Genomic DNA, 21,957 nt, shown 5'->3' on the forward strand with positions numbered 1-21,957 from the left:
AGTTCAAGTGCCATAAACAACTAAGAAATATCCTACGAATATTTTTATTATTTTTTCCGTAATAGTAATGTCTGCTGCGAAATTTCGATTAGCTGGATATGTCATTTTGATAGCTTAAATAAACAGTTTCCGTCGACCGGTCTTCTACTCGACTTCCCTCGAGACAGGTTCGAATTTAGGCCACTGTTTAGGGGCTGTTTCTGTCAGGTGTCATCAAGCTAATAAATCTTATAATGACCGCAATTATAGCGTCAATAAAATCTTCGCACGGACCAGGTTTTATGGCAAGTGTTTGTCACTCGGTTAGGCAGGACAGCTTCTTACCGGAACCAATCCGAAAACGCTGTAAGCTTCTACGAGAATTTAATGAAACCACTAAGACGTTGACAGTAAACCGAAACTTGGCTGTATTGCTTTTATCGTGCACTTAACGATGGCAGTAAACAATAATTAATTTCGCAAGATGTGAATGCTCGAACGATTGCGTTTGTTTCCGAAATATTTCAACCGATGCTCGTGAGCCAAAGCATCACTTAAAAAAACTAGATTAAAAAATTAAATTCCTTATTCCTTTTCGATTGTTGAACTGTTTTTGACTTCACCCGTTATTTTCGAAAACCGTCAACCAATTTTGAACACATTGATAACACAAATTTTGACAGAATTCTAGAAGCAAGCAGTTACCGCAAAATTATTTATGGCCAACTGCTCACCAGATCAGGTTGCATCGTGATGAATGATAAAACTTGTGCCAGGGCAGTTAACTTTTGGTAGGACAAACTTTCGTGTGCAATCGTCTTAAACAATGAATAATAAAATGTGTGAGCAAGGGTGTATTCAGAAGCGACTTTCATCATTTTTGCGAAAGTACAAATGTGCAAACTTTGTTTCCAGCTCGAAAAGTGGTGTAGTGACACCAAAGTTAAGGATATTTTCCCCGGTCCTCTACAATCCTTAATCCGCCCTGGATACATACAGTCCCCCCACAATTATGGAACACTTAAGAAGATGTATGAATTCGAAAAATCATTTCTGGCCAATTTTATTGTTTATAAGGGACTATCCATTAATGATGTCACGCAAAATTTGGAAAAAATTAACTCCCCCCCTCCCCCTTGTCACAAGCTGTCACAACTTTCTTGACCCCCCCCCCTTAATTACGTCACGTTTTCATATCCCCCTCCCCCTTTTTTGGTAACAATTGATTGAAAATTGATAAATTTGTTAGGAATGCATTTTTTCCTAATAAGAACGATTTTACTGAAACAAAAACTGAAACTAAAAGGAAAGGAACATTATAGAAGATAACTAGAAAAGGCGTTAAGTTCTTAGTCGAAGGATGCTGCTGATGGAGTCGCATATCGACGACATAGAAAGCCGAGACAGTAACTTCAGCATCATGGCTAATTTTTGAAAGACCATCAATATTTAGTTCCTCTTCTTCAATCAATTCGCAATCCAAATCTTCTCCACATGTTACAATAGTCAAGCATTTTTATCTACGTTTTGTCACAATTTTTGTAATAACTGGATTGAGAGACACTAAAAATTAATGAAATTGCGTTGTCCATTATAAACGAACTTCACGGTAAAACAGAATTAAAGAACGTTATGCTTTTTTAGCGAGAAAAAAATTGTCATTTATTTTATCTAAAGCAAATCTTAAGCAAAAAAGGGATTGTTGAACTATAAATGAATGATGCAAATATCATAAATAGTTCTGAGTTGATCTCTGTGGTTAGGTATGTAACTTTTTCATTTTTTTTTTTTTAGTTGAAATGTGATGTCACACTCAAGCTAACCCCCCCTCCTCCATATGTCACAAAATGTCACAATAATTGAAAACCCCTCCCCCCCAAACGCGTCTCATTAATGAATGGTCCCTAAGTAATATAAAAAAGTTTTAGTTATAGAAATATGAAGTCTTTCACTTGATTGAGTATTTGTTTCCATGTTTTGTAGATACTTCTCAGAAAATACATTTATTTTATAACTCATCAAATACACAATTATGGATCACTTTTGAGAGCGGTCCCAATTATGAAACAATTGCATCATATTATGGATCAATATAATAAAACCAGTTTTTGGCAACGAATTTATTCAATGAACCTTATTTAAATTATGTAATATGAAGAAATACCATGTTTCATATCGTATTAAAGATCTCGCATGGCCAGGTCACATTTATGTGGCTTTCGGGGTTGCAGTAAGAACGAGCGCTCCCGAAGGTGGCGATGAACCGTTGCATTCTCGTGAACCTCATTTGCATCAATTCCGATCTTCAACACGCCGAGTTGCTTGGATGTCACATCACCCAGTATATTACGCTGACCTTTCTCGACAACGAAAAACTCCGCACTAACTGACCGCTTCGCTAAATCGATCATCGCTATGAATGATCCCAATATGTCTAGCGGCGAATCACTACCATACGCCCTCAGGACCTTGTCACTTCCTTTGCTACACCTCTGGACTGTAATACCTCTGGATTTCATCATTTCCCAAGTTCCAACGGTAATCAGATTAGCGTCAGATCCAGAATCAATCAGCATTTCGGTTGTGATTCCTCCTATTTTACACTCGACAAGGTTCGTCAGATTTCCAGTATGAAAAGTATAGTACACCTTCTGCTCGTTGTTGTTTTCGGATGGCTCGTTCTCAGATGCAAACGTGGGCGGTTCGTGGGTTATTTCTCGGACTTGTTTCGACGTAACATGCTCCGTAAACTTCGATGGTCGCTTGCGGCATGTTTTCTCGAAATGACCAATAACTTGGCACCTATTGCATTTTTTCCCTTTCGCAGGACCACCGGGATCCTTAGAAATATGCCCGCTCTTACCACACGAATAACATACTACCCTTTGGTCTCGCTTAGTTCCTTTTGGAGCGAAATTATTTCCAAACCGCTTTACGATCCGCTCCTGCTTACGCTCAGTTCTGTTGCTTGCAAATTTATTAAATTTCCGTACTTCGAGTTCTCCGGAATCACCGTGAGAATACTTCCTGCTCATTTCCAACTACTGTGCTCTAACACTTTCCAAGGATTCACCCAGCGCTTCGATGTCAGACAGAGGTTGATCTTTCCTAATATCTTTCGACGAAGTTCGGCAGAAGTACAACCTTCTAGGATCACATCGATTAACATCATTTCTTCTACGCTGTGTTTAACGTCTTGTGGATACTTATCCAGTCCACAGTCCTGGAGTTGCTGCCGCAGACGTAGAACGAAATGAGCAAATCGTTCGTTACCTTGCTTCATATTGCGTAACTTATATCGTTCAAGCACGTCTTGACGACGTGGCTTAAAATAGGCATCCAGTCGCTCTATTGCGACGTCGTACCACGGTATCTGGAGCAACACCGATGGAAAATTTTCCGTCCCTTCCAGACTTCTGAAAACTTTTTGAAGCTGTGGACCTCCCAAATGTAACATTTTGGATCGTTTTAGCTTTTGGTCAGTAATCTCGTATGAATCAAAATAACATTCAAGCGAGCCTTTCCACTCAAACCACGCTTTGGCCAATTTTCCGCTTTCCATTTGCTCGCATCTAAACATACCCAACGGGCGACTCTCATCCATCTAGAGAAAAACAAACCATGGGAAAAAACGTAAGATTCAAATTCATCACTTGTTTTCGTTTATTAAAATTCTCTATTAGGTTCACCCTTTCCAGGAACTAGGTTAAGGGTCTCCCGCAACCACGACGACGAACAATCATCTTTGAACATGACTTGGATGGAAGTCTACAGTTTACTCTATAATCTTCAAGACGAAAAGGAATTCGTTCGTTTGTCATATTGTTTCCAGCCCCCTAGCTGCAGAAATCGTTTCCAGCCCACTAGCTGAAAACTTTTAACAGTTCATATTTTGTTTCCAGCCCCCTAGCTGCAGAAACCTTATTTATTTCACAATTCCAGCCCCCTAGCTGTAGAAAACTGATATGCGACGTTTTTCCTAACGTTGTTTCCAGCCCCCTAGCTGCAGAAACCGTTTCCAGCCCACTAGCTGAAGAAACATTTATAACATTTACTATTTTGTTTCCAGCCCCCTAGCTGTAGAAACCTTATTTATTTAACAATTTCGGCCCCCAGCTGCAGAAACTTCAATAATATTAAGCATTCAATTGTGTTTCCAGCATCCTAGCTGCAGAAGCTGTTATGAATTCACCCCTCCGGTGATTCAACATGTTACCGTAGTGATTCAACACTTTTCAAACCACCAAAATCTTTTGATTCAATTTGATTCTCTGCTTCATTAACATTTAAAACCAAAAACAAAACACTTTTTTCAGTGCAGATATGTGGCAACCACTCGTTCTCTCTAAATAACTGGCAACCGACTCAGGCTCCGAACGATGACAAAAAATCCATCACTCACATATGTACTAAAACGCCACCAAGCTAGAGGAAGAAACCCTTCCTTCCCCTCCAACTTGTTCACCAGATAGCAAAAAAAAGTTCATTCGGACGAAAATCTGTCGCCGCCATGATGCTTTAACTTTCTTTAATCACGAACAAAAATTCTATTTTCATTGGATGTTTCATTGAATTACCTTCGCTGATCCGTATCACTCGTCGCCAGATGTAAATACTTCAACAATCGCCACCAACTGTTTCCGAAAATCTTTATTTATTCCCGTATAGTTCACCTGTTTTACAGAGCACACCTTTTTATCCGCTGCGTCTCCTTACATGCCTTTTTCTGTTCAACCCATCTCTCGCTCTCTTTCCTCTTTTCATTCCTTTTACAGGGTGTTTCTGTTTCCCGCTTTCTCATCTACAACACTGTTAATCCGTTTTACCTAAAACTCAGCTAGCTCATACCCTACAGGCTGTAGCAGCTCCTCCAAGCAGTGCGGCAATAATTTACACCTCGTCTTCCGTGTGGATTTTATGGCATACCGAATCAGGGATGCGCATCACGTTCAGCCCATTCGTTATTTGTCGTGGGTTCGCTAACTAGTGGACTGTTGGGGCGGAATCTGACAAGTCATTCGTCAATATCAACGATAGAGGTGGTACGATCTCGGCTGATACGAAGCTGTTACCTAGGTCTGGAGGAATTATTTGGTTCAGAATTCCGATGGACTTTATGAGATAGACAATATTCTGTGGTTATAGTAAATTTGTAATTATTAAATTCCAAATGAGACATAACGGTTCGAATAACCCATCCCAGACACCCATGTTCTTATAGAATTGCTGAGTTAACTACTTCATTATACTATGAAAAATCAATACAATGGTCGCAGTGGTCCAACTCTTACAAATAAAACTTCTTTAATACAAACATGTTGGAAAGTAATGTAATTTTTAAGTTGAAATTCCCATCTAATCGAAACATCGTCCAAAAAAAGTAAAGAGTGTTTATATAAAACCTTTTTCAAGTTGGCAGCACTAGTATGTAATGGCGTCCAAGTGTCATCTGTCAAAGTTCATATAGCATATATTTGCTCATTTTCCAATTACTTTGTGCATGTATAAAGTAAAAAGGGGCAAGTGATAGCAATACATTTTTTAAGCTTGGCTCAACATAACGCTTTTATAGGTTTAATTTGTTCTAATCAACAATTATTTATTTCGACAATAATTTTTTTACTCACCACGGTGCCTACTTCAAAACTGATGTAATGCAATTTATGTGTTGATAAATACACAAAGATACATAACAGGACAAGACTGCTTGTTGATATTGATTACAGGAGACTCTGGCAGCACGGCTAACGTTGTGCGCGTGTAAATTGTCGGCTTAGTATTAGTTTGCATTTTAGGTAATTTTTCACCTGTTTATGCTAAACCTAGTGTTTTTCGTGTTTGTAGTTACTACAGGCTGTGCAAAGTGTTCAGTTGATGCAGTAAAATTCAGTTATTTTTTTTCAAATTTATGATGTATTAGCTTTGGAGCACTTTCCCGATAACAAAAATATTCGACGCCCAATTCTACCACTGCACTGACAGTTTAGGAATAGGTATATGTGGTAATGTGGGTTTGCAATATCGGGTTTTTTTCTAGAGTTTTTTTTATTTAACTTCATACATTCTTTATGCGTTTGCTTATGAAGATAAGTGATATTTTCTTTACGACCACTGGCGAACTTGTGTGGCCGAGTGGATCAGTTTTCGTTTTCCTCGAACTGTGAATCACTGTGTCTCGTTGTTTCGACTTTTTGCGACTTTTTGCTGATAAAACATATGTATTTACATGATAAACGGCAGCTCCTTCGAATAGATCCAAATCATATGTCAGCACAAATTCTATACCTATAAAAAAAGGAGTTCTGTTTGTCTATCTATCTGATCCATATAGACTTGGAAATGACTGAGCCGAACGGCTTGAAAATTTTTATGCAGGGGTTTTCGAGGCCGGAGAAGGTTTTTATGGTAGTTTGAGACCCCTCCCTCCTTTGGAATAGAGGGCTCTCTTACAAATAAAACATCAATCTCTGTATAACTCAAGAACTAATCAAGCAAATAGAACCAAATTTGGCATTTGCATGTTTCAAGAAACAAAAAATATTCCTAAATACTCCCTGCTCTGGAAAGAGAGCTCCTATACAAATGAAACACAAATATCTGTAGAGCTCGAGATTTAATCAAGCAAATGGAATCAAATTTGCTGTGTGGTAGTTTACGAGAACAAAAAATATTTCAGTGGTAGATCGACACCCCTTCCTCCTCTAGGAAGTCTCCCGTCATATCGATCAAGCATACCGTTCCGGGTCTAAAAATAATTGTAATCATCAATACTTTTTACATATACCTGTTCACAAATTACTCGTGATGCTAAAAAAAATTATGGAAGCACAAAGTGACATCTTTAACCTACAGAAACATCTGAGCGAAGTTAAAGCCCAATCGAAAACGACTATTAAAACAATATATTATAATTGGGACATTTTTCTAACATTATAAATGTCATAAATGTCATAAATGTCATAAATGTCATAAATGTCATAAATGTCATAAATGTCATAAATGTCATAAATGTCACAAATGTCATAAATGTCATAAATGTCATAAATGTCATAAATGTCATAAATGTCATAAATGTCATAAATGTCATAAATGTCATAAATGTCATAAATGTCATAAATGTCATAAATGTCATAAATGTCATAAATGTCATAAATGTTATAAATGTCATAATTGTCATAAATGTCATAAATATCATAAATGACATAAATGTCATCTGATTTCGTTTTATTTTTGGAATTAAACATTTAAGCTTATTTCCAACAAAATTAACTCGTAAAACTGACATATAGGACACCGTACAACGATCAAAAGTTTCACTGGAGTCGAAAAGTTATGTTTTAAATTTTACCTTCTGTTATCCAATTTTTATTTACAAACTAATTATCAGAAAAATAAGAGGAAATTTAAATGCATTTTGAGTAGCTTAAAGTAATATTATAGCTCAAATGGAGCCAAAGTTATAGAGCGTTGTCATAATTATGAATTGCATATTCTTTAGAAAAGTCAACAACAAACAGTCTGGGTAAGCGCTCCTCAGAATAAACCCGGTGACTTGTTTATTTGATTTGAATTAACATTAGCTTTGAAATGTTTTTCGGAATTGGTATTTGCATGTGTTTGCTAACAAGATGGAGTGGTGGCATGGGGTTGATAATTTTCTACTCGCCACTGACATACCTTATATTCACCAGAATGCGAAACAACTTGTAATTACATGCAAGGTGGGAAATATCTTAGAGAACTTACACGTGTCTTAGCGCAGTGGAGAATTATCACACAGGAACTGTTATTATCTCGCATCCAAAGATCCAACAGCGTAATAACCGTCTGCATGGCCCACCCACGCTGACGGTTAACACTTTTCAAAGCCCAATTCAGAGTTCAAGTGCTAGTTAATTAGCAGTTTCGCTTGTGTAATTAGGGACCCAATTTTGGTGTGAGTTTTTTCGGTAGCACCGAAACAAATCTTACTGCAGATATATATTTTTTTTTTCACGTAGAAAACAAATTCCCAGAATGATGAACTTGTATTTGTTTTTTATTTGTAAGAAAAACAAATTAACACTCGAATAAATAATATTCAAATTGCTCGCAGCAAAATTGCACACCGCTAAATATAACATGAATGTTTTATCGGTGCGAATTTCCACTGTCAGTTTCAGCGGCGCAGCCTATTAACATCAGACAGTGTTTCACATGCTCGTATCCTTTGTTGAAAAGATGCGGGCCCGGTGGTTAGACGCGTTAGGTGGTTTCTTCGTCGTACGTCTTTTGGTACAATGCAATTGTGAAGAGCAGTTGTTCGAAAATTCGCCAAAAATTTATTGCACCATTGAGAAGCCGCCAAGAGTAGAAATTCTGTTCCCGTCGTTAAACTCGAGAAGTACCATTAATATGGCGTCTGCTATCGCTCAGCCAACACTTGAAATTGAACAGAATTCCATCACCTACTGTAGAAAAAAAAAGCGAATCAAAACAGTTACAGTAGCATACTTCTGGAGGCAAGCGGAATGCTCTAGTTTTTGTTCTTTTCCCACCATAACTTTTTGCCACTTTCCGTAGCTTCCCTGTTCCGCGTATTTTGGAAACAGTATTTTTCAAAGACTCAACAGTGTTTTCCGTTGAGTTTCCGTTTCCAGTGCTTCCGTTTAGAGCTCAGTAGAAATTGATAGGGTGTTTTAATTGGTGAATATCACATTTGAATCAAAGTAATCCATAATTGTGGAAATCTACCTTGTATTGGTCCCTTTTATGGAACACTTAGAAAATAGTAAATTTTTATAGAAAAATCGCTATCAATCATCAACATTTTGATGAATTGTGAAGAACTTACCTTAATCTTTGGGTATGAGCTATTTTTCGCCCGAGAATTAGCGATTTTTACACATAAAACCTTATGAATGAGGAGCGCGCTACTCACGATGATTGAAAAAATCGACAAATATTTTGATAGATTCTAGATAACAATTTTATACGCTTTTAAAGAACTCATCTATCTAGGGATAAAAACGCTGCTTTTTTATGTGTTCAAAGCTAGCGAATAAGGCATATTTTGCTTCAAAAATGTTACATGTCTTTTTACAGTTTTTTTACTGAGTTAAATAACATGAAACACAAGAGTGATCCGTTATTGTGGGAGACCCATAATTGTGAAGGGAGTGTATCACACAGTTAAGCATTTCATGAGACTCTTTGCATGCCCGACTTCATGCATTGAAGCAGCAGCTGTATTGAGATTTATAGTAGATGATATTCAATTAAAGCATCATGCAACGCCTTTAGAAAAGGTTTAAGGACATCCTAAAGTTACATTAGCACATCTGCCTGTGGCACGGCGTACGATGAAATTGACATTGGAGGTTCACGAAGCGTCGCCAGACTTCACGAGTTTTCTACCTCATCAATTTTATTTTGCATTTTCCGGAAAAAAAACAATCTGCATGAACAATGTTTTTGAGGGTTTCTATCTTTTGAGGTTATTACATTGACTGGTCAACACCAGAGTTGCAAATTTTTCCTGTCAGTGATAGATTCTCAGTTGAAACTGAAAACTACGAATATCAGTATCAACACGATCCAATCAGTGACAATGCTGACTGGCAGCATTGCTGTGATTTCGCGCACGCTATGTTGCTCTAGCGATGTTTATGCGGTGTAGAATGAACATACTACATTGACTTCATGCAATGGATTGGCTCAGATCAAATAATGTCGATATTTATTGAGATATATCATTTATTTCACTGACATAATTGTTGACTGATAATTGACTAGGGTGCCACTCAACATCAGTTTGAAGAGAGTGAGAGTGAAACTGCTGTTGTATCATTTTCATTTTTCTGTGTCGAAATTTCGCAACACTGATCAACACAGGTGCACCTCGAAGGCTCAAACCAAAAAAAAAATGAAAGATTATAGCCATTCAACCATTCCTGTGAATTTTGGTGTCCCTAGCCGCTAACATTTTTTCAAAGACATAAATGAGTTTTCTCGTAAACATAACGTTGAAGCGACGAACCCGGCGAGCAATTACTATGCGAACTCCTCTCACGTAAGTTGACGCATTTTGGTTATAGCCAAAATTCATAGGAATGGTTGAATGGGTATAATCTTTCATCGAACCTCCCTAAAAAGGCAAGTGTGCTTAATGCACCCCCTTATTATTTAATGACTTGGCTGATTTCGTAAACGCTGGGTTAGACTTCACTGACATTTCTATGGGTGTTCCATCGATTGGCGCCTTTAGCGTGAGTACGATCTTGGAAGTAGCCGTAATGACTGCTCTCAAGGTGCTCTCGTCATCGCACATCCTTCCCACTATGTTTTCCGAAATAGAATCCTGCCCGCTCATTATCAACATTTCGCTCCTTACCTGTGCGAAACGAGGACATACTAATAGCACATGATCAGCGGTTTCTTCCGCGCCCTAGGTGACTCCGCGAGCCCAAACTGGACACTGGAAGTTGGACCATTTCCGCTACCACCTGGCCATTGAAGTTGACTCTCTAGACAGCGCGGCTTTCAACACGACCTCGCTGACTAGCTCGCCGTAGACTTCTAGAGTTATGTCGTCCACAAAGTCCACAATCACCGCTCCCGGTGGGAGCTTAACCCTTTCCCGCTCATGGTGACTCTAAAGCACCAAGAATTATAATCATCATATCTTGACTTAAATTGGTTTGTTGTGCTTACGATTGTTACGTAAACTTTTATATGCTGCTTCAGAGCATCACTAGGCATTTTCTTCAAAATACTACAGTTGACAGTAATTTTAGTTAGTCTACAAAGTGCTCAGCTTGAATTTTCACGTGAGGCTATAAATTTTAATGATAAACCTTGTGAGCGGGAGAGGGTTAAGCTTCAGCACACCATCATACAAGGCGTTACCCCTGCAGTAATTGGGACGCATTTCTGACCGTCATGTTTGTTATAGACCAGCACTCGATTCTGAAAGTAGCTCTCTAAAATATTGTACAGTGGCACCAGCACTCCAAGACAACGAATCTTTGCGCATCGGTGTGCGCGCGTTGCATCCTCCGCCTTGCACGAAGGCGCGCACTACGAAGGTCGGCTATCGCGTCGGACCACCAGTATGCCGCAGGCCTTCCATTTCTAGGCTGACAAAATCTAGGCATGGCGGCGTCGCACGCCCGCGAAAGTGTAGCAATAGGTTGGTCCGCACTCTGGGGAGACCTCCTCCCTTCATGTTCCCAACTTATTACTTCCGCAAATACATCGGCATCAGTCTTAAAACTGCGAATGGTTGGGTTATTGTCCCTACCCGTTGCTTGCCGCCTCGCGTTCACGCTAAAGCTGACCGACTGGTGGTCGCTATTAGTGTGGTCGTTGTAAACCCTCCAGTTCGTGATCAGTCCCTGGCTGCCGAACATCACGTCGATGATCGATTCCGCATTACTTTTAGCACCGACATTGGCCAGATCCAAGTTGAGCTTCGCCAATGCTTCTTACAGGATCTGGCCCCTCCCTCTGGTTAGTGCAGCGGCTTCCCCACTAAACAACCCAAGCCGTGAAGTCATCCTCCAACACCAACGGCTTCAGACCCGTTAGTTCCTCGGTTACACGATCGACTATCTGAGCGAACCTCTCTGTGACCACGGCGCCGGAGAATAGCAACTGCAGTAGAATACTCTACCCACCTTGGTAACCACGTAGCCCTAGTTCGAGGTCGACACAATCTCTTGAACCGGGAACCCGTCTGTCGTTCATATTGCAGTCATCTTGGACTTATCCGCTATGCGGTAGGGGTCCGATACGATGGCAAGGTCCGACAATTTAAAGGCTGCAGGACTAATTGCGTCACCCTCACGCCTGCGGTTTAGTTTCCAGTTTGCTAACCAGGCACTTGGAGCTCCCGTGACGTGCTTAGCGTCTCATTTATCGGTGCATATCAAGCACTTGGGAGGCGCCGCGCAGTCCCGCGCTTTATGGCCTGCCGCACCCCCCATGCCCAGCGGACATAGCGACCAACCGACCTTCAGCTTGGTTTGGTTCAGGGCTTTGCTTCCATCTGACGATGAAAGCTTTACGGTGGAAAACTGGGTCGCTCTCGAAGGCGAATTGCATCTACGGCCACAACAATCCCACATTCCTTCTCAAGGGCTTGTGCAATGTCGCACCCTGCGGTTATTTCTTCCAGGTTTTGAAGCTGGAGAGCCGCCTCCGAGATAAGCGCCCGAACTTGCACGTCGTTCTTTAATACCTTTGGGGCTACCTTTTTGTAGATAGCTCCCTTCCTCTTCGGGTTCCTGCGTATTTCTAGGACCATTTGCTGGTACGAGATCGACGAATGGTTCGAACATCCTCACTCAACTCTGGGCTACTGGGTGCCTCTCATGGCCCTCAAGACCTCCGAGTACTTAGATCTGTCAGTTTTAAGTATAAGCGCGTCACCCTTGCTCTTCCTCGTCTTTCGTGGTTTCTCGACGCGTTTTTCACTAGTTTCCCGCTTCTGCCGCTTTTTGTCCACAACGGCAGTCCATTTGCCGTTACCCGTGGTGTCCCTGTAGAACTTTATTTTCGTAAGCCCAACATTCTCTGTTGAGGGACCAGCCGGTGGGCTTGTATCTATCAACCTCCTTTTGATGCTCGCGGGAGCCCACTCACCCGGAGACCAACCTCATTCGCTTCGTGGCCAGTTCTGTAGAACAAACCTCGGCGAACGACAATGCGACCGTTTGTGTGCATTGGAAGCGCTCTGGCACTTTTTAGGCGCTTTTTCCGCCGTTTTCGCCCGCTTCGTGAGCGCAGCGAAGTCGACCCTCGCACTGTTGATGCAGATGCGTAGCAATAGAAGACTCTATTTCAGGTGCTTCGAGTTATTGCTACGGCAGTCCGCAAACTCGATTATGGCATCGAGCTGTACGGATTGGGTCGCCGCTCTAGATAGCGTTTCCATTTCCGCTTGAACTGCCGCTACCAGCAGATCGCGGTACAACGTTCGTTGTCAGGGGTAGCTTTAGGTGTACCTGCCTTACTCCCTTTGACCGCGTCCGTTGGTATTGGTGGGAACCGCTGGATCCCTCCTGTGGCTTTATCCTTGTTCATCGCCTGTTTGGTTCCATGGTGGGCTATGCCGAAGCAGTAAGGTCATGGCTAGCGTTGGTTACTCATAGCGCCTTATGAGCAAACTATGTCGCCCACGACCGGCGTAAGTCAGGAAATGGAACTGGTCCTTAGACCAATTCCCATAATCCTCCTTCAGCCGGATTTCCACCAGGCAATAAACGCGGAACGTACTGAAAGGCCTGCCAGGTTATACAGGACGGAGATCCCTGTTGCCGTTTGCCACCTCGCCGTTTCGAGCCTAAGAGAGCTCGGTGAAGGTGCAGGCCCACATCATGGTATATAACGTGTACCGACTCATATCCTCGAAACTGCGACCAGTTGCAATAATTAATGCCTTTACTGGCATCGCACAGTGTTATATTTTGCTGGTTTCGTGCTCCAAATTTATAGCATTCTCAATTTTGATTTTAGTGGAACACTTTATTTGGAAAAAAATCTATGTACTTTATTGTGCTTCTTTCAGAATGGATGATTTAGTGAGTAATTTACCCAGAAGTGATAAGAAAAGTTTATTTTTTCAGGACAGTGTGATAGATAGCCAGTGTCTTCGAGAGAGTTGTGGCAAATATTTCTGCTAACAATGTGTTGAGTTTCTATCTCTTATTTAAAAAAAGATATAACTAGTTTTATACACAAAGTTCACTCAAATCATAATTTTCATTATAAATTTTCTCATGGTTTTTCTACACATTTCATAGTTTTTTACAAAATTATTAAACAAACAGAAATAGGGTAGGGAACATATTCTAAGCAGCATTAGGAACCGCCTGTGTATTCAGACGAAATACTCGGAATGTGTTGGGTAAAACTCAAACAGTAGTATATCAATCTGTTCTCTATCGTTTTTTCTGTCAGAACTTGTTTTCAGATTGTAAAACTAAGTTAGCAAACTTTAATAATCATCAATCAAAGTTACCAATCGAGGGACACTATTCCAATCACCCCGAACCTATTTTAAGCAGTTTCCATTTGTTTTGCAGGCGTTTTTTTTTCAGCACCCGAAGTGGCTCCTGAATGGCTGCAATATAGGTCGATTTGTTTCAATTGCAATTGTTCACAGATTTCTTTGTGATTAACGGTATTTCTTATATTCGTAAGACAGCTAGACAATCAAAGTTTTTGATCATTGAAATTGTCGACATTGATCAAAATGCAGGAGTTTGAGGCCTGTTTTCTTCGACTGATTAAAATCCCAAGTAACACACGTTGGTATAGAATAGTTGACGTTACCTATTCCATGACATCTCTATCATCAGAAAAGCGCAAAACATGAAGGCTAATAGAACAAGTACCGATAACAGCATTAAAGCAAGCCAACTTGATAGAATTAAGTGGCAAAATACATCTCGAGTACTAATACGGCAATGCGCAAATCTGTTGCTATGACAACTGTTAACCAGCGCATGCGCAAATGTGTTTTGTCGGCGCAGTGCAACTAGATCGACAGTTGCTTTTATCAGTGGCAGTTTTAATTGATTATAAATTGATGACGAAAAATAATTTGCAAGTTTTCAAAAAGAGTTGTTTCTTTTGCTTGAATATTAAAATTGTTTTCGCATAGTTTCAACGTTATCTGGATATAAAATCTAACAAAACTAGAAAACGTTGTTAGATATACAATAACAAAAAACTGAATTGATATTGGTTACACTGCAAGCGTTTTGTTTATCTTTTGATGGCACGTTTTGACCCGCTTCGAATAAATATAGAAATCGTTCATATAATTATATATTAAATATTAATTTGATCAAGTATTTTTAAGTTGAGTGTTGAATGCTACGACTGTTGTACTAAGGAAAAGCGTTTTACAGGTACGTAATGTTGTTATTAGATGGTGTAATGTCTTACGAAATGACCAAGTGATAGTGATTGTTATTCTTGAACTCATGTTATTAAAAAACATCTCCAAAACCAGAAAAAATGAGCTTGTTTTCGAAATGCGGTTGTATTACTGATGAAAAACAACTTCAAACACAATATGATAACACAAGTTTTTAATTGCGCTTGTAGTACACTTATATGACTACTTTCGTTGTAATCTATTTTCTAACATGTTTTGTGTGTTACTTGGGATAGGCGCTACTGCTTAAGCCGTTCCCTACCCTACATATTTTTGCTGAACATTTGGTTTTGCTATAGTTCGAAATAAAAAAGTTATTTAACCTTCAACGGTTTTTCAAGGGTTAGTTTAACTTCAAATTATACATTTTTTATTGGTTATATATTTGTACATTTTCAAACTTACATTTTACACTATTGTATAAAAAATTCCTCCTAGTTGTTTTCTCACCCATCTTCTGTTTTTCCATCTCCATTCTATGATACCTTTTTTTAATTCAAATAAAGATGCGTTCGGAAATCTTGATATTAAAAACGACATTGTATGCACAACTAACCACAAAGCTGCTTTTAGCTGACAATTTCTATCATCGATATCCATGGACAACAAGCCTTCCGGATGAAAAAGAGCTTGAAACGGTTTTTCAGTGTTTCATTCAACCATTCCCAAACTATTCTTGCGTTTCGACATTCTTTTATCCTGTGCATGTTTGAATCTGCTTCCATTCTGCATTCATCGCAAAGAGTATCTTGTAATCGGCCAATATTGTAACTCCAAAGTTTTGCCTTATTCGGTACCAAATCATTCAGGATAAAAAACATATTCGATCTGTCCATTGATTTGGTTTGAATTTTTCCACAGCTGTTTCCAAATTACATTGGGGTATCTCTCCTCTACCAATGGTTTAACATTTCTTGCGCTAATAATGCGCTAGAAAATAATGGTATATCTGTTTACAGCTCTTAAGTCTGTCATCCCCTCGTAAGACAATGGCTTCCTGTATCCATTCCGTCCAAACCTTTCCGGATTTCTGAACTGCAATAACTCATTTTCTTCCACACGCTCACCATTTTCATCTTCGTTCAAGATTAAATTTTTTAAGAATAAGGCTTTAGTTTTCATTTCTGGATCGATTAGGTTTAGTCCTCCCTCTGTTTCACTCAGATACAATTGAATTCGATTTGCTTTAAAATTCGCTCCACGCCACATAAACTTTCCTACAGTCTTACGAATCTGTGCCAGGTGTCGGTTAGATGGTGGAATCATCTGAGTTGTATACCAGATCATAGATAATACGAACACATTTATCAACCATACTTTTTCGAATAGGTTTGGTTGCCTCATGCTATGTAAATGTAAGCGATATTTGATACTACTAAATAGTTTATCGTAATTTAAGTCTATCATTGTCGTCCATTTTGGATGCAAGATTACTCCAAGAATTCGCAAATTTTCTACTTCTCTTATTTGATACGGACCACCTACACAACTGTTGATCCTCAAATAACAGGATTTTTGAATGGTAATCTCGATTCCAGCATTTGCAGTGAAAGAGGTGATAATTTGAAACATCAAATCAAATTCTTCGGTGCTCCTAACAAAAATATTCAGGTCATCAGCGTAGGCAATAACCTTCAGAAATTCACCATTGGCCAGAGTATCTTGTAAGTTATTACTAAGCTTTCTTATCAATGGCTCAATGTACATAACGAACAGGGCCATGCTCAATGGACAACCCTGCCGTACCGAAGATTTGATTTGAATTTCATCAGTTAAATTCCCATTAAACTGCACTTTCGAAATACATTCGTACGCAAAAATACGCAGATAAGCATTCATTATCCTGAAAGCACATCTGTTCTACTTTCAAAAGAATATAAAATTATTTGTCTAATGGAGTCTCCTCAATTGTTTTAGTTAAGAAATTATTCTGCATTAATATTCATACTTTTTCGAATAACTTGTATTTCCTAAATATAAAGTTTCACAATCCTCGGCAAAAATATAAAGTCCTGAAAACTGCACAATTTTTTGAAAAGTCATAGAAATATAGAAAATCATGGGAAAGAGTTATAAAGAAAAACATGAATTTTTAATCACAGTTTCACACATAACGTCATATAAAGTGAATCATTAATCGTATTTTACGAGTTTATTCTTCGTTATCTTCTTCACTATCTAGTTCAAATTAAATAAGATGAGTTTTGGCATCTTCTGATAATTCTTTCATGTTGAGTTTTGGCCAGCCTCCGTTACCATTGGATCCAAAGAAACTTTGTTCGTCTTATTCCACCCGCAACTTGATTTTTTTTTTTTCAAAATTATCAACAGTTTATTTATTTTTCCAACCGCCGCTCAAAAAAATTCCAGAAGTTTCATAAACTCTACCAAGCAAATTTGAAACAATTAACGAAGAAGGTAACAAGGATGACACTTCAGATGAAGTCATGTGTGAAACTGGACTGGCAATTCATATTTTTCTTTATAACTCTTCCCCATGATGTTCTGTATTTTTATGACCTTCTACAAAATCGTGCGAATTTTATGGGTACATATTTTGCTGAAGATTGTAAAACGCTATATTTAGAAATAACAAAGTTATTTGAAAAAGTACGAATTCTCATGCAAAAGAATTTTTTCATTGAAACAATCGAAAAGACTCTATTAGACAAATAATTTTATATTTTTTCAAAGTAAAATAGACGTGCTTTCAGAATAACAAATGCTTATCTGCGTATTTTTGCGTACGTATGAGTAATTTAAAGTTGAACTAACCCTTGAAAAACCGTTAATGGTCTAATAACTTTTTCATTTTGAATTATAGCTAGATCAAATATTCAGAAAATATGTATTTCTGTTTGTTTAATAATTTTGTAGAAAATCCAGGAAAAAAGTTACATTGAAAATTACGATTTGACCATTTGAGTGAGCTCTGTGTACAAAACTTTTTATATCTTTTTTAACACAAGAGATATAACGTCAACACCTTCGACAAAGTTGCTAGCAAAAACATTTACCACAATTTCCTTGAAGACACTGGCTGTCTATCTGTTCTGGAAAAATAAATTTTTCATATCACTTCTAAGTAAATTAATCACTAAATTATACATCCTGAAAGAAACGCAATAAAATACATAGGAACTTTTCCAAATAAGGTATATCTCTAAAATCAAATCTGAGGATGCTATTATTTTGAGCACGAAATCGACAAAATAAAACACTGTGCGTCGGTCCCAATGGGCGGGTTAGTGCATTTGAGTGATAGGAGTGGCCCTATTCGAAGCTGCTTGCGGATACCGTGGCTATTACGGGGAGTCAACGGCCCAGTGTACAATACCCCACAACGCCCCAGACACGCTTCCGCTGCCGTTCCGAGACTGTTTGATGGCTATCAGTGGACACACACTAGGCATGCATGCCCTCGGTGATCACAGAGCACCAACTCGTGGGGGCATGCAGCTCTGCTAAATTTTCAAAAGTGTATTCGAACTTATTGAACACCCTGTAGACCAAATTAAAAGTTGCATTACTAGCAGTAGAAAAGGTTACTAGCTTTTTTGTCCCTACCAGGGTGTTTTCATGATAATACATAAGTGAACTAACTAGCCTGGAGGGCTAATAGCGATCGATATTGTTTTCGGCACATTTTGCATGTTGTAGTATAAGTACAACGATACACCGTGCCTCCACCAGCTCGAAAAGATCCTCGACCTGATCGGGAATCGAACCCGACATCACAACCGTGTGTAGGAGAGCTTGCCGACCATCATCGCTAACCACAGAACCACAGGGATCACATATTTGACCAGATATTGGAACAAGGATTGGCAATTTTTATTGAACTTTTAAAAATTGTCAAGCCAGTACGAATAATCGAATTACAATTTCCTACATTTGGTCGATTGAATCGATTACTGCAAGAACGAGGCAGTTCCGTTCAAAACTTTCCTACCAATTAGCAAAATTATTATTTCCTACCAATCCAAATAAATTGGTAATATTTTTCCCCTGTTCAGTTTCTAGATTTCAGGGGTCTATATGTAGTGAAACTGCCTGAGAGACGTAGTTCTACGTAGGCTTAGTCTTTAGACTCTTGAGTTATTCATGGTCCCTGATAAATTTTTGGAAATTCTGTAGCATACAATATTAAAAACTCCTTTCATTTTCACGGCATGAAATTTCTCAAGATCCCTGATGATTATTCATGAGTTTTGAGAAAATCTCAGAATTTATTCTACTAATTTGTATAGTGTTGTAATATTTTCCACAAAATTTCTCGATAGCTAATTGTGTGGGACTTTTGAACGTATTCGATATAGGTCATATATTTTGAGATCTTATAATCATGGTTATAGCTTTGATTTTGAGTTGTTTCGAAGTTTGTCATGTTTTAGTTTTAATATTTTGCAGTTTTATTAACAAAATAGATAGAACTGTAGCGCAACTTGAGTGTTCTTCTTAGTCTCTTCATATTTTTCGTGGGCTGCCAAAATTCTTCATTATATTTCCGGGTTGTCAAAAACAATATTGAAAGGAATCAATATTGAACAAATGAAAAAAAAAAATGCTATGGTAGTGTGAGAACTAGATATATTTTCATTTTCTTGGCTTTCTTAGAGTTCCTATTGAATTCAGTAGGATATTTTGGAATCCTTTCAATTCTCTTACTTGTTCAGAGCTACACAATATGAAAAGAACTGCTTTTGTTTTTTATATTCTTTACAATTCCTTCAATCTTCTTCGGATTCATAGATTTGAATTTGGGATTGATTCAATTGACTCTGATAGAGTAAAATGCCAAAAGATTTGATATTCATTATCAATTTAAAATATGGAACTGACTGAAATTATATTACCTATTTCAAATTCGAAACTTTCATTTGAGCAGGATTTAAAATTCACTGGACGTGAGAAACACTGTAAGGTTTCTCATTATTAAGAAGCAGTTTCAAAATTGTGCAATGCTGCATTAGTGCTCTTGAAATAGCTCGTTTCCAAGATCGAAAGCGATTTTCAGAAGATGCTTTTTACATAACACCAACGACAAACAGCAGAATATTGTACACACTTTAGAAGACGTCAAATGGTATCTGACGGTTTCCATCATTGCTGAAGGTGTTTGTTTTCCGGCATTTGAAAATCCACTACTTTTGTTTTATTGAAACTTCTAGGATTTGAATAATTTAAGTAGTTTTGGAATGTGGTAAACTCGAACTTGTGATAAATTTTAGCTAATATTTATTTCAATCTTGTAAATAATATGTAATGATTTTTTCTGTGATCTCAGAGATATGATTGGAATCATTAACTCGACAGACAGTTTTGACAGATAACCTAGAAATTGTTTCAGAATGCTAACAAAATTTAAAAAATTTGAATCAGTGTTTTTAATCTATTCCATTTCCTTTTTTCTTTCTAAAACAACATGTTTTAAATGTGTCTCCTTATAATCTATCTACTCACATTGACTCCGTGTGCGAATGAAACCGGAAGCGCCGTCGTGATAATCACCACCCACAGCACCGTGATGGCCCAGATCGTGTTTTTCTCCGTTCGAATCACCATGCTAGCGATGGGGTGCACCACCGCCAGAAAACGATCTAGCGACATCAGAACCAGCGTGTAAATGCTAGCGTGCGCCGTCACGACAATCAGATACTGGACACTCTTGCACCATAAATCTCCAAACGGCCAGGAAGACAGCACGTAGTCCGTTGCGGTAAATGGTATGCAGAATATCACAAACAGCAGGTCCGCGATAGCCAAATTAATGATCAGCAAATTTGTTGTCGATCTCATTAACGGGTTGGAAATCACCACCAGCACTACCAAGGCGTTTCCCAGCAGTCCCGTTATTCCGATGAGCCCGAAAAAGATCGGCACAATTCGCGAAACTATCATTTCTATTTCTTCCTCCTCTTCCGGGGTCATTCCGGAAGTGAACGACGTCGTTGTTGGTAAGATAGTACTATTAAAATGTCCCTCGGAGGCAGCCGAGGCGGCCACCACCAGCGAGCTGTAGCTATCGTTTACCATTTTCAACGCTTCTCCTCGTTAACACTGCTTACAATAAATCACTTAATATCCTAGTGTTATATGCTAGCAATATTAGTTATGTATTTATTTGCTTCTTTCAAAAACCCACAAAGAATCCAAAACGATAAACCATTAAAAAAACCCTGCAGTTTCGCTATAAATCACAGTCCTCACTTTGGATACCCAATTTCCGTTTCCCCATCTCGAGCTCAGACAAAATAAAGTACAACGAATCCGATTGGCAGCAAAAAAAATTCACCAACGAAAAAGTGCCTCTTTCCTTATAACCTTGCTTATCGCAGTACTTCAGAATTCATACATGCAACAAGTTGAACACGCCCTGGTTGCCATTAGCTGTGGCAGCAACTGCACCAAACAACCAATTGCGGCTATATATCAACCTCACACGCCATCCTTGAGGAAAAATTCAAAGCACGGATTTGTTGTAACAGCTAATAATCCTGCCCTCGCGCCCTTCGACCGCTTTTTTCACGCGCGAACGCTACTTGCTGACTAATAAACTCAAATCACTCTTCTCGAGGCTCCCACCGTGGCAGTTCAGTTCGGGACCAACTTCACACTACCACGGCATATCTGCTACTGAACCGTCTGGCTGTCGACGTCTAACTGAGTATCCTTACGAGCCACATAAATCTTTCGCTACCAATAGCGAAGGCGCGGTATCTCTACTGACGCGAGGATCAATACGAGCAACGTCGACCTTCCGATGCCACCGTCCGACACCTACTGAACCGGCTTTTGGTGTGGCCAATCCCACCTACCTGTCTGACTCTGATCAATCGACAGAGGAAAACCGTGGAAAACAAGATACGTTGCGATGCAATCCTCTCTCAGCCTGGAAAGTGCCACAACCGCCCGCGGAGAAAGATGCTTTCGCGAAAACTAGAAAGTAGGTTCCTTTTCCGTGAAGCAACTGGTTGCTTTCCATGCTGAGAAACGAGCAAACGGCGGTGATTTTATGAATGAAAATCAAAGTTTTACGCTCTTTTTATTCT

At 39.0% G+C, this 21,957-nt stretch overlaps 1 protein-coding gene across 1 annotated transcript in view; it reads right to left on the minus strand.

The window, feature by feature from the left end:
- The window catches only part of LOC129728215 (allatostatin-A receptor-like), a 280,889-nt gene extending 259,213 nt beyond the window's left edge, over window positions 1-21,676 (minus strand). The window contains exon 1 of the mRNA XM_055686637.1: window positions 20,369-21,676. Coding sequence (XP_055542612.1) covers window positions 20,369-20,941 — 573 coding nt within the window. The 5' untranslated portion in view covers window positions 20,942-21,676. The remainder of the gene's footprint in view (window positions 1-20,368) is intronic.
- Between the last annotated feature and the right edge of the window lie 281 nt (window positions 21,677-21,957).

The sequence above is a fragment of the Wyeomyia smithii genome, chromosome 1, assembly GCF_029784165.1.
Source record: "Wyeomyia smithii strain HCP4-BCI-WySm-NY-G18 chromosome 1, ASM2978416v1, whole genome shotgun sequence".
NCBI classification, from domain to species: domain Eukaryota; kingdom Metazoa; phylum Arthropoda; class Insecta; order Diptera; family Culicidae; genus Wyeomyia; species Wyeomyia smithii.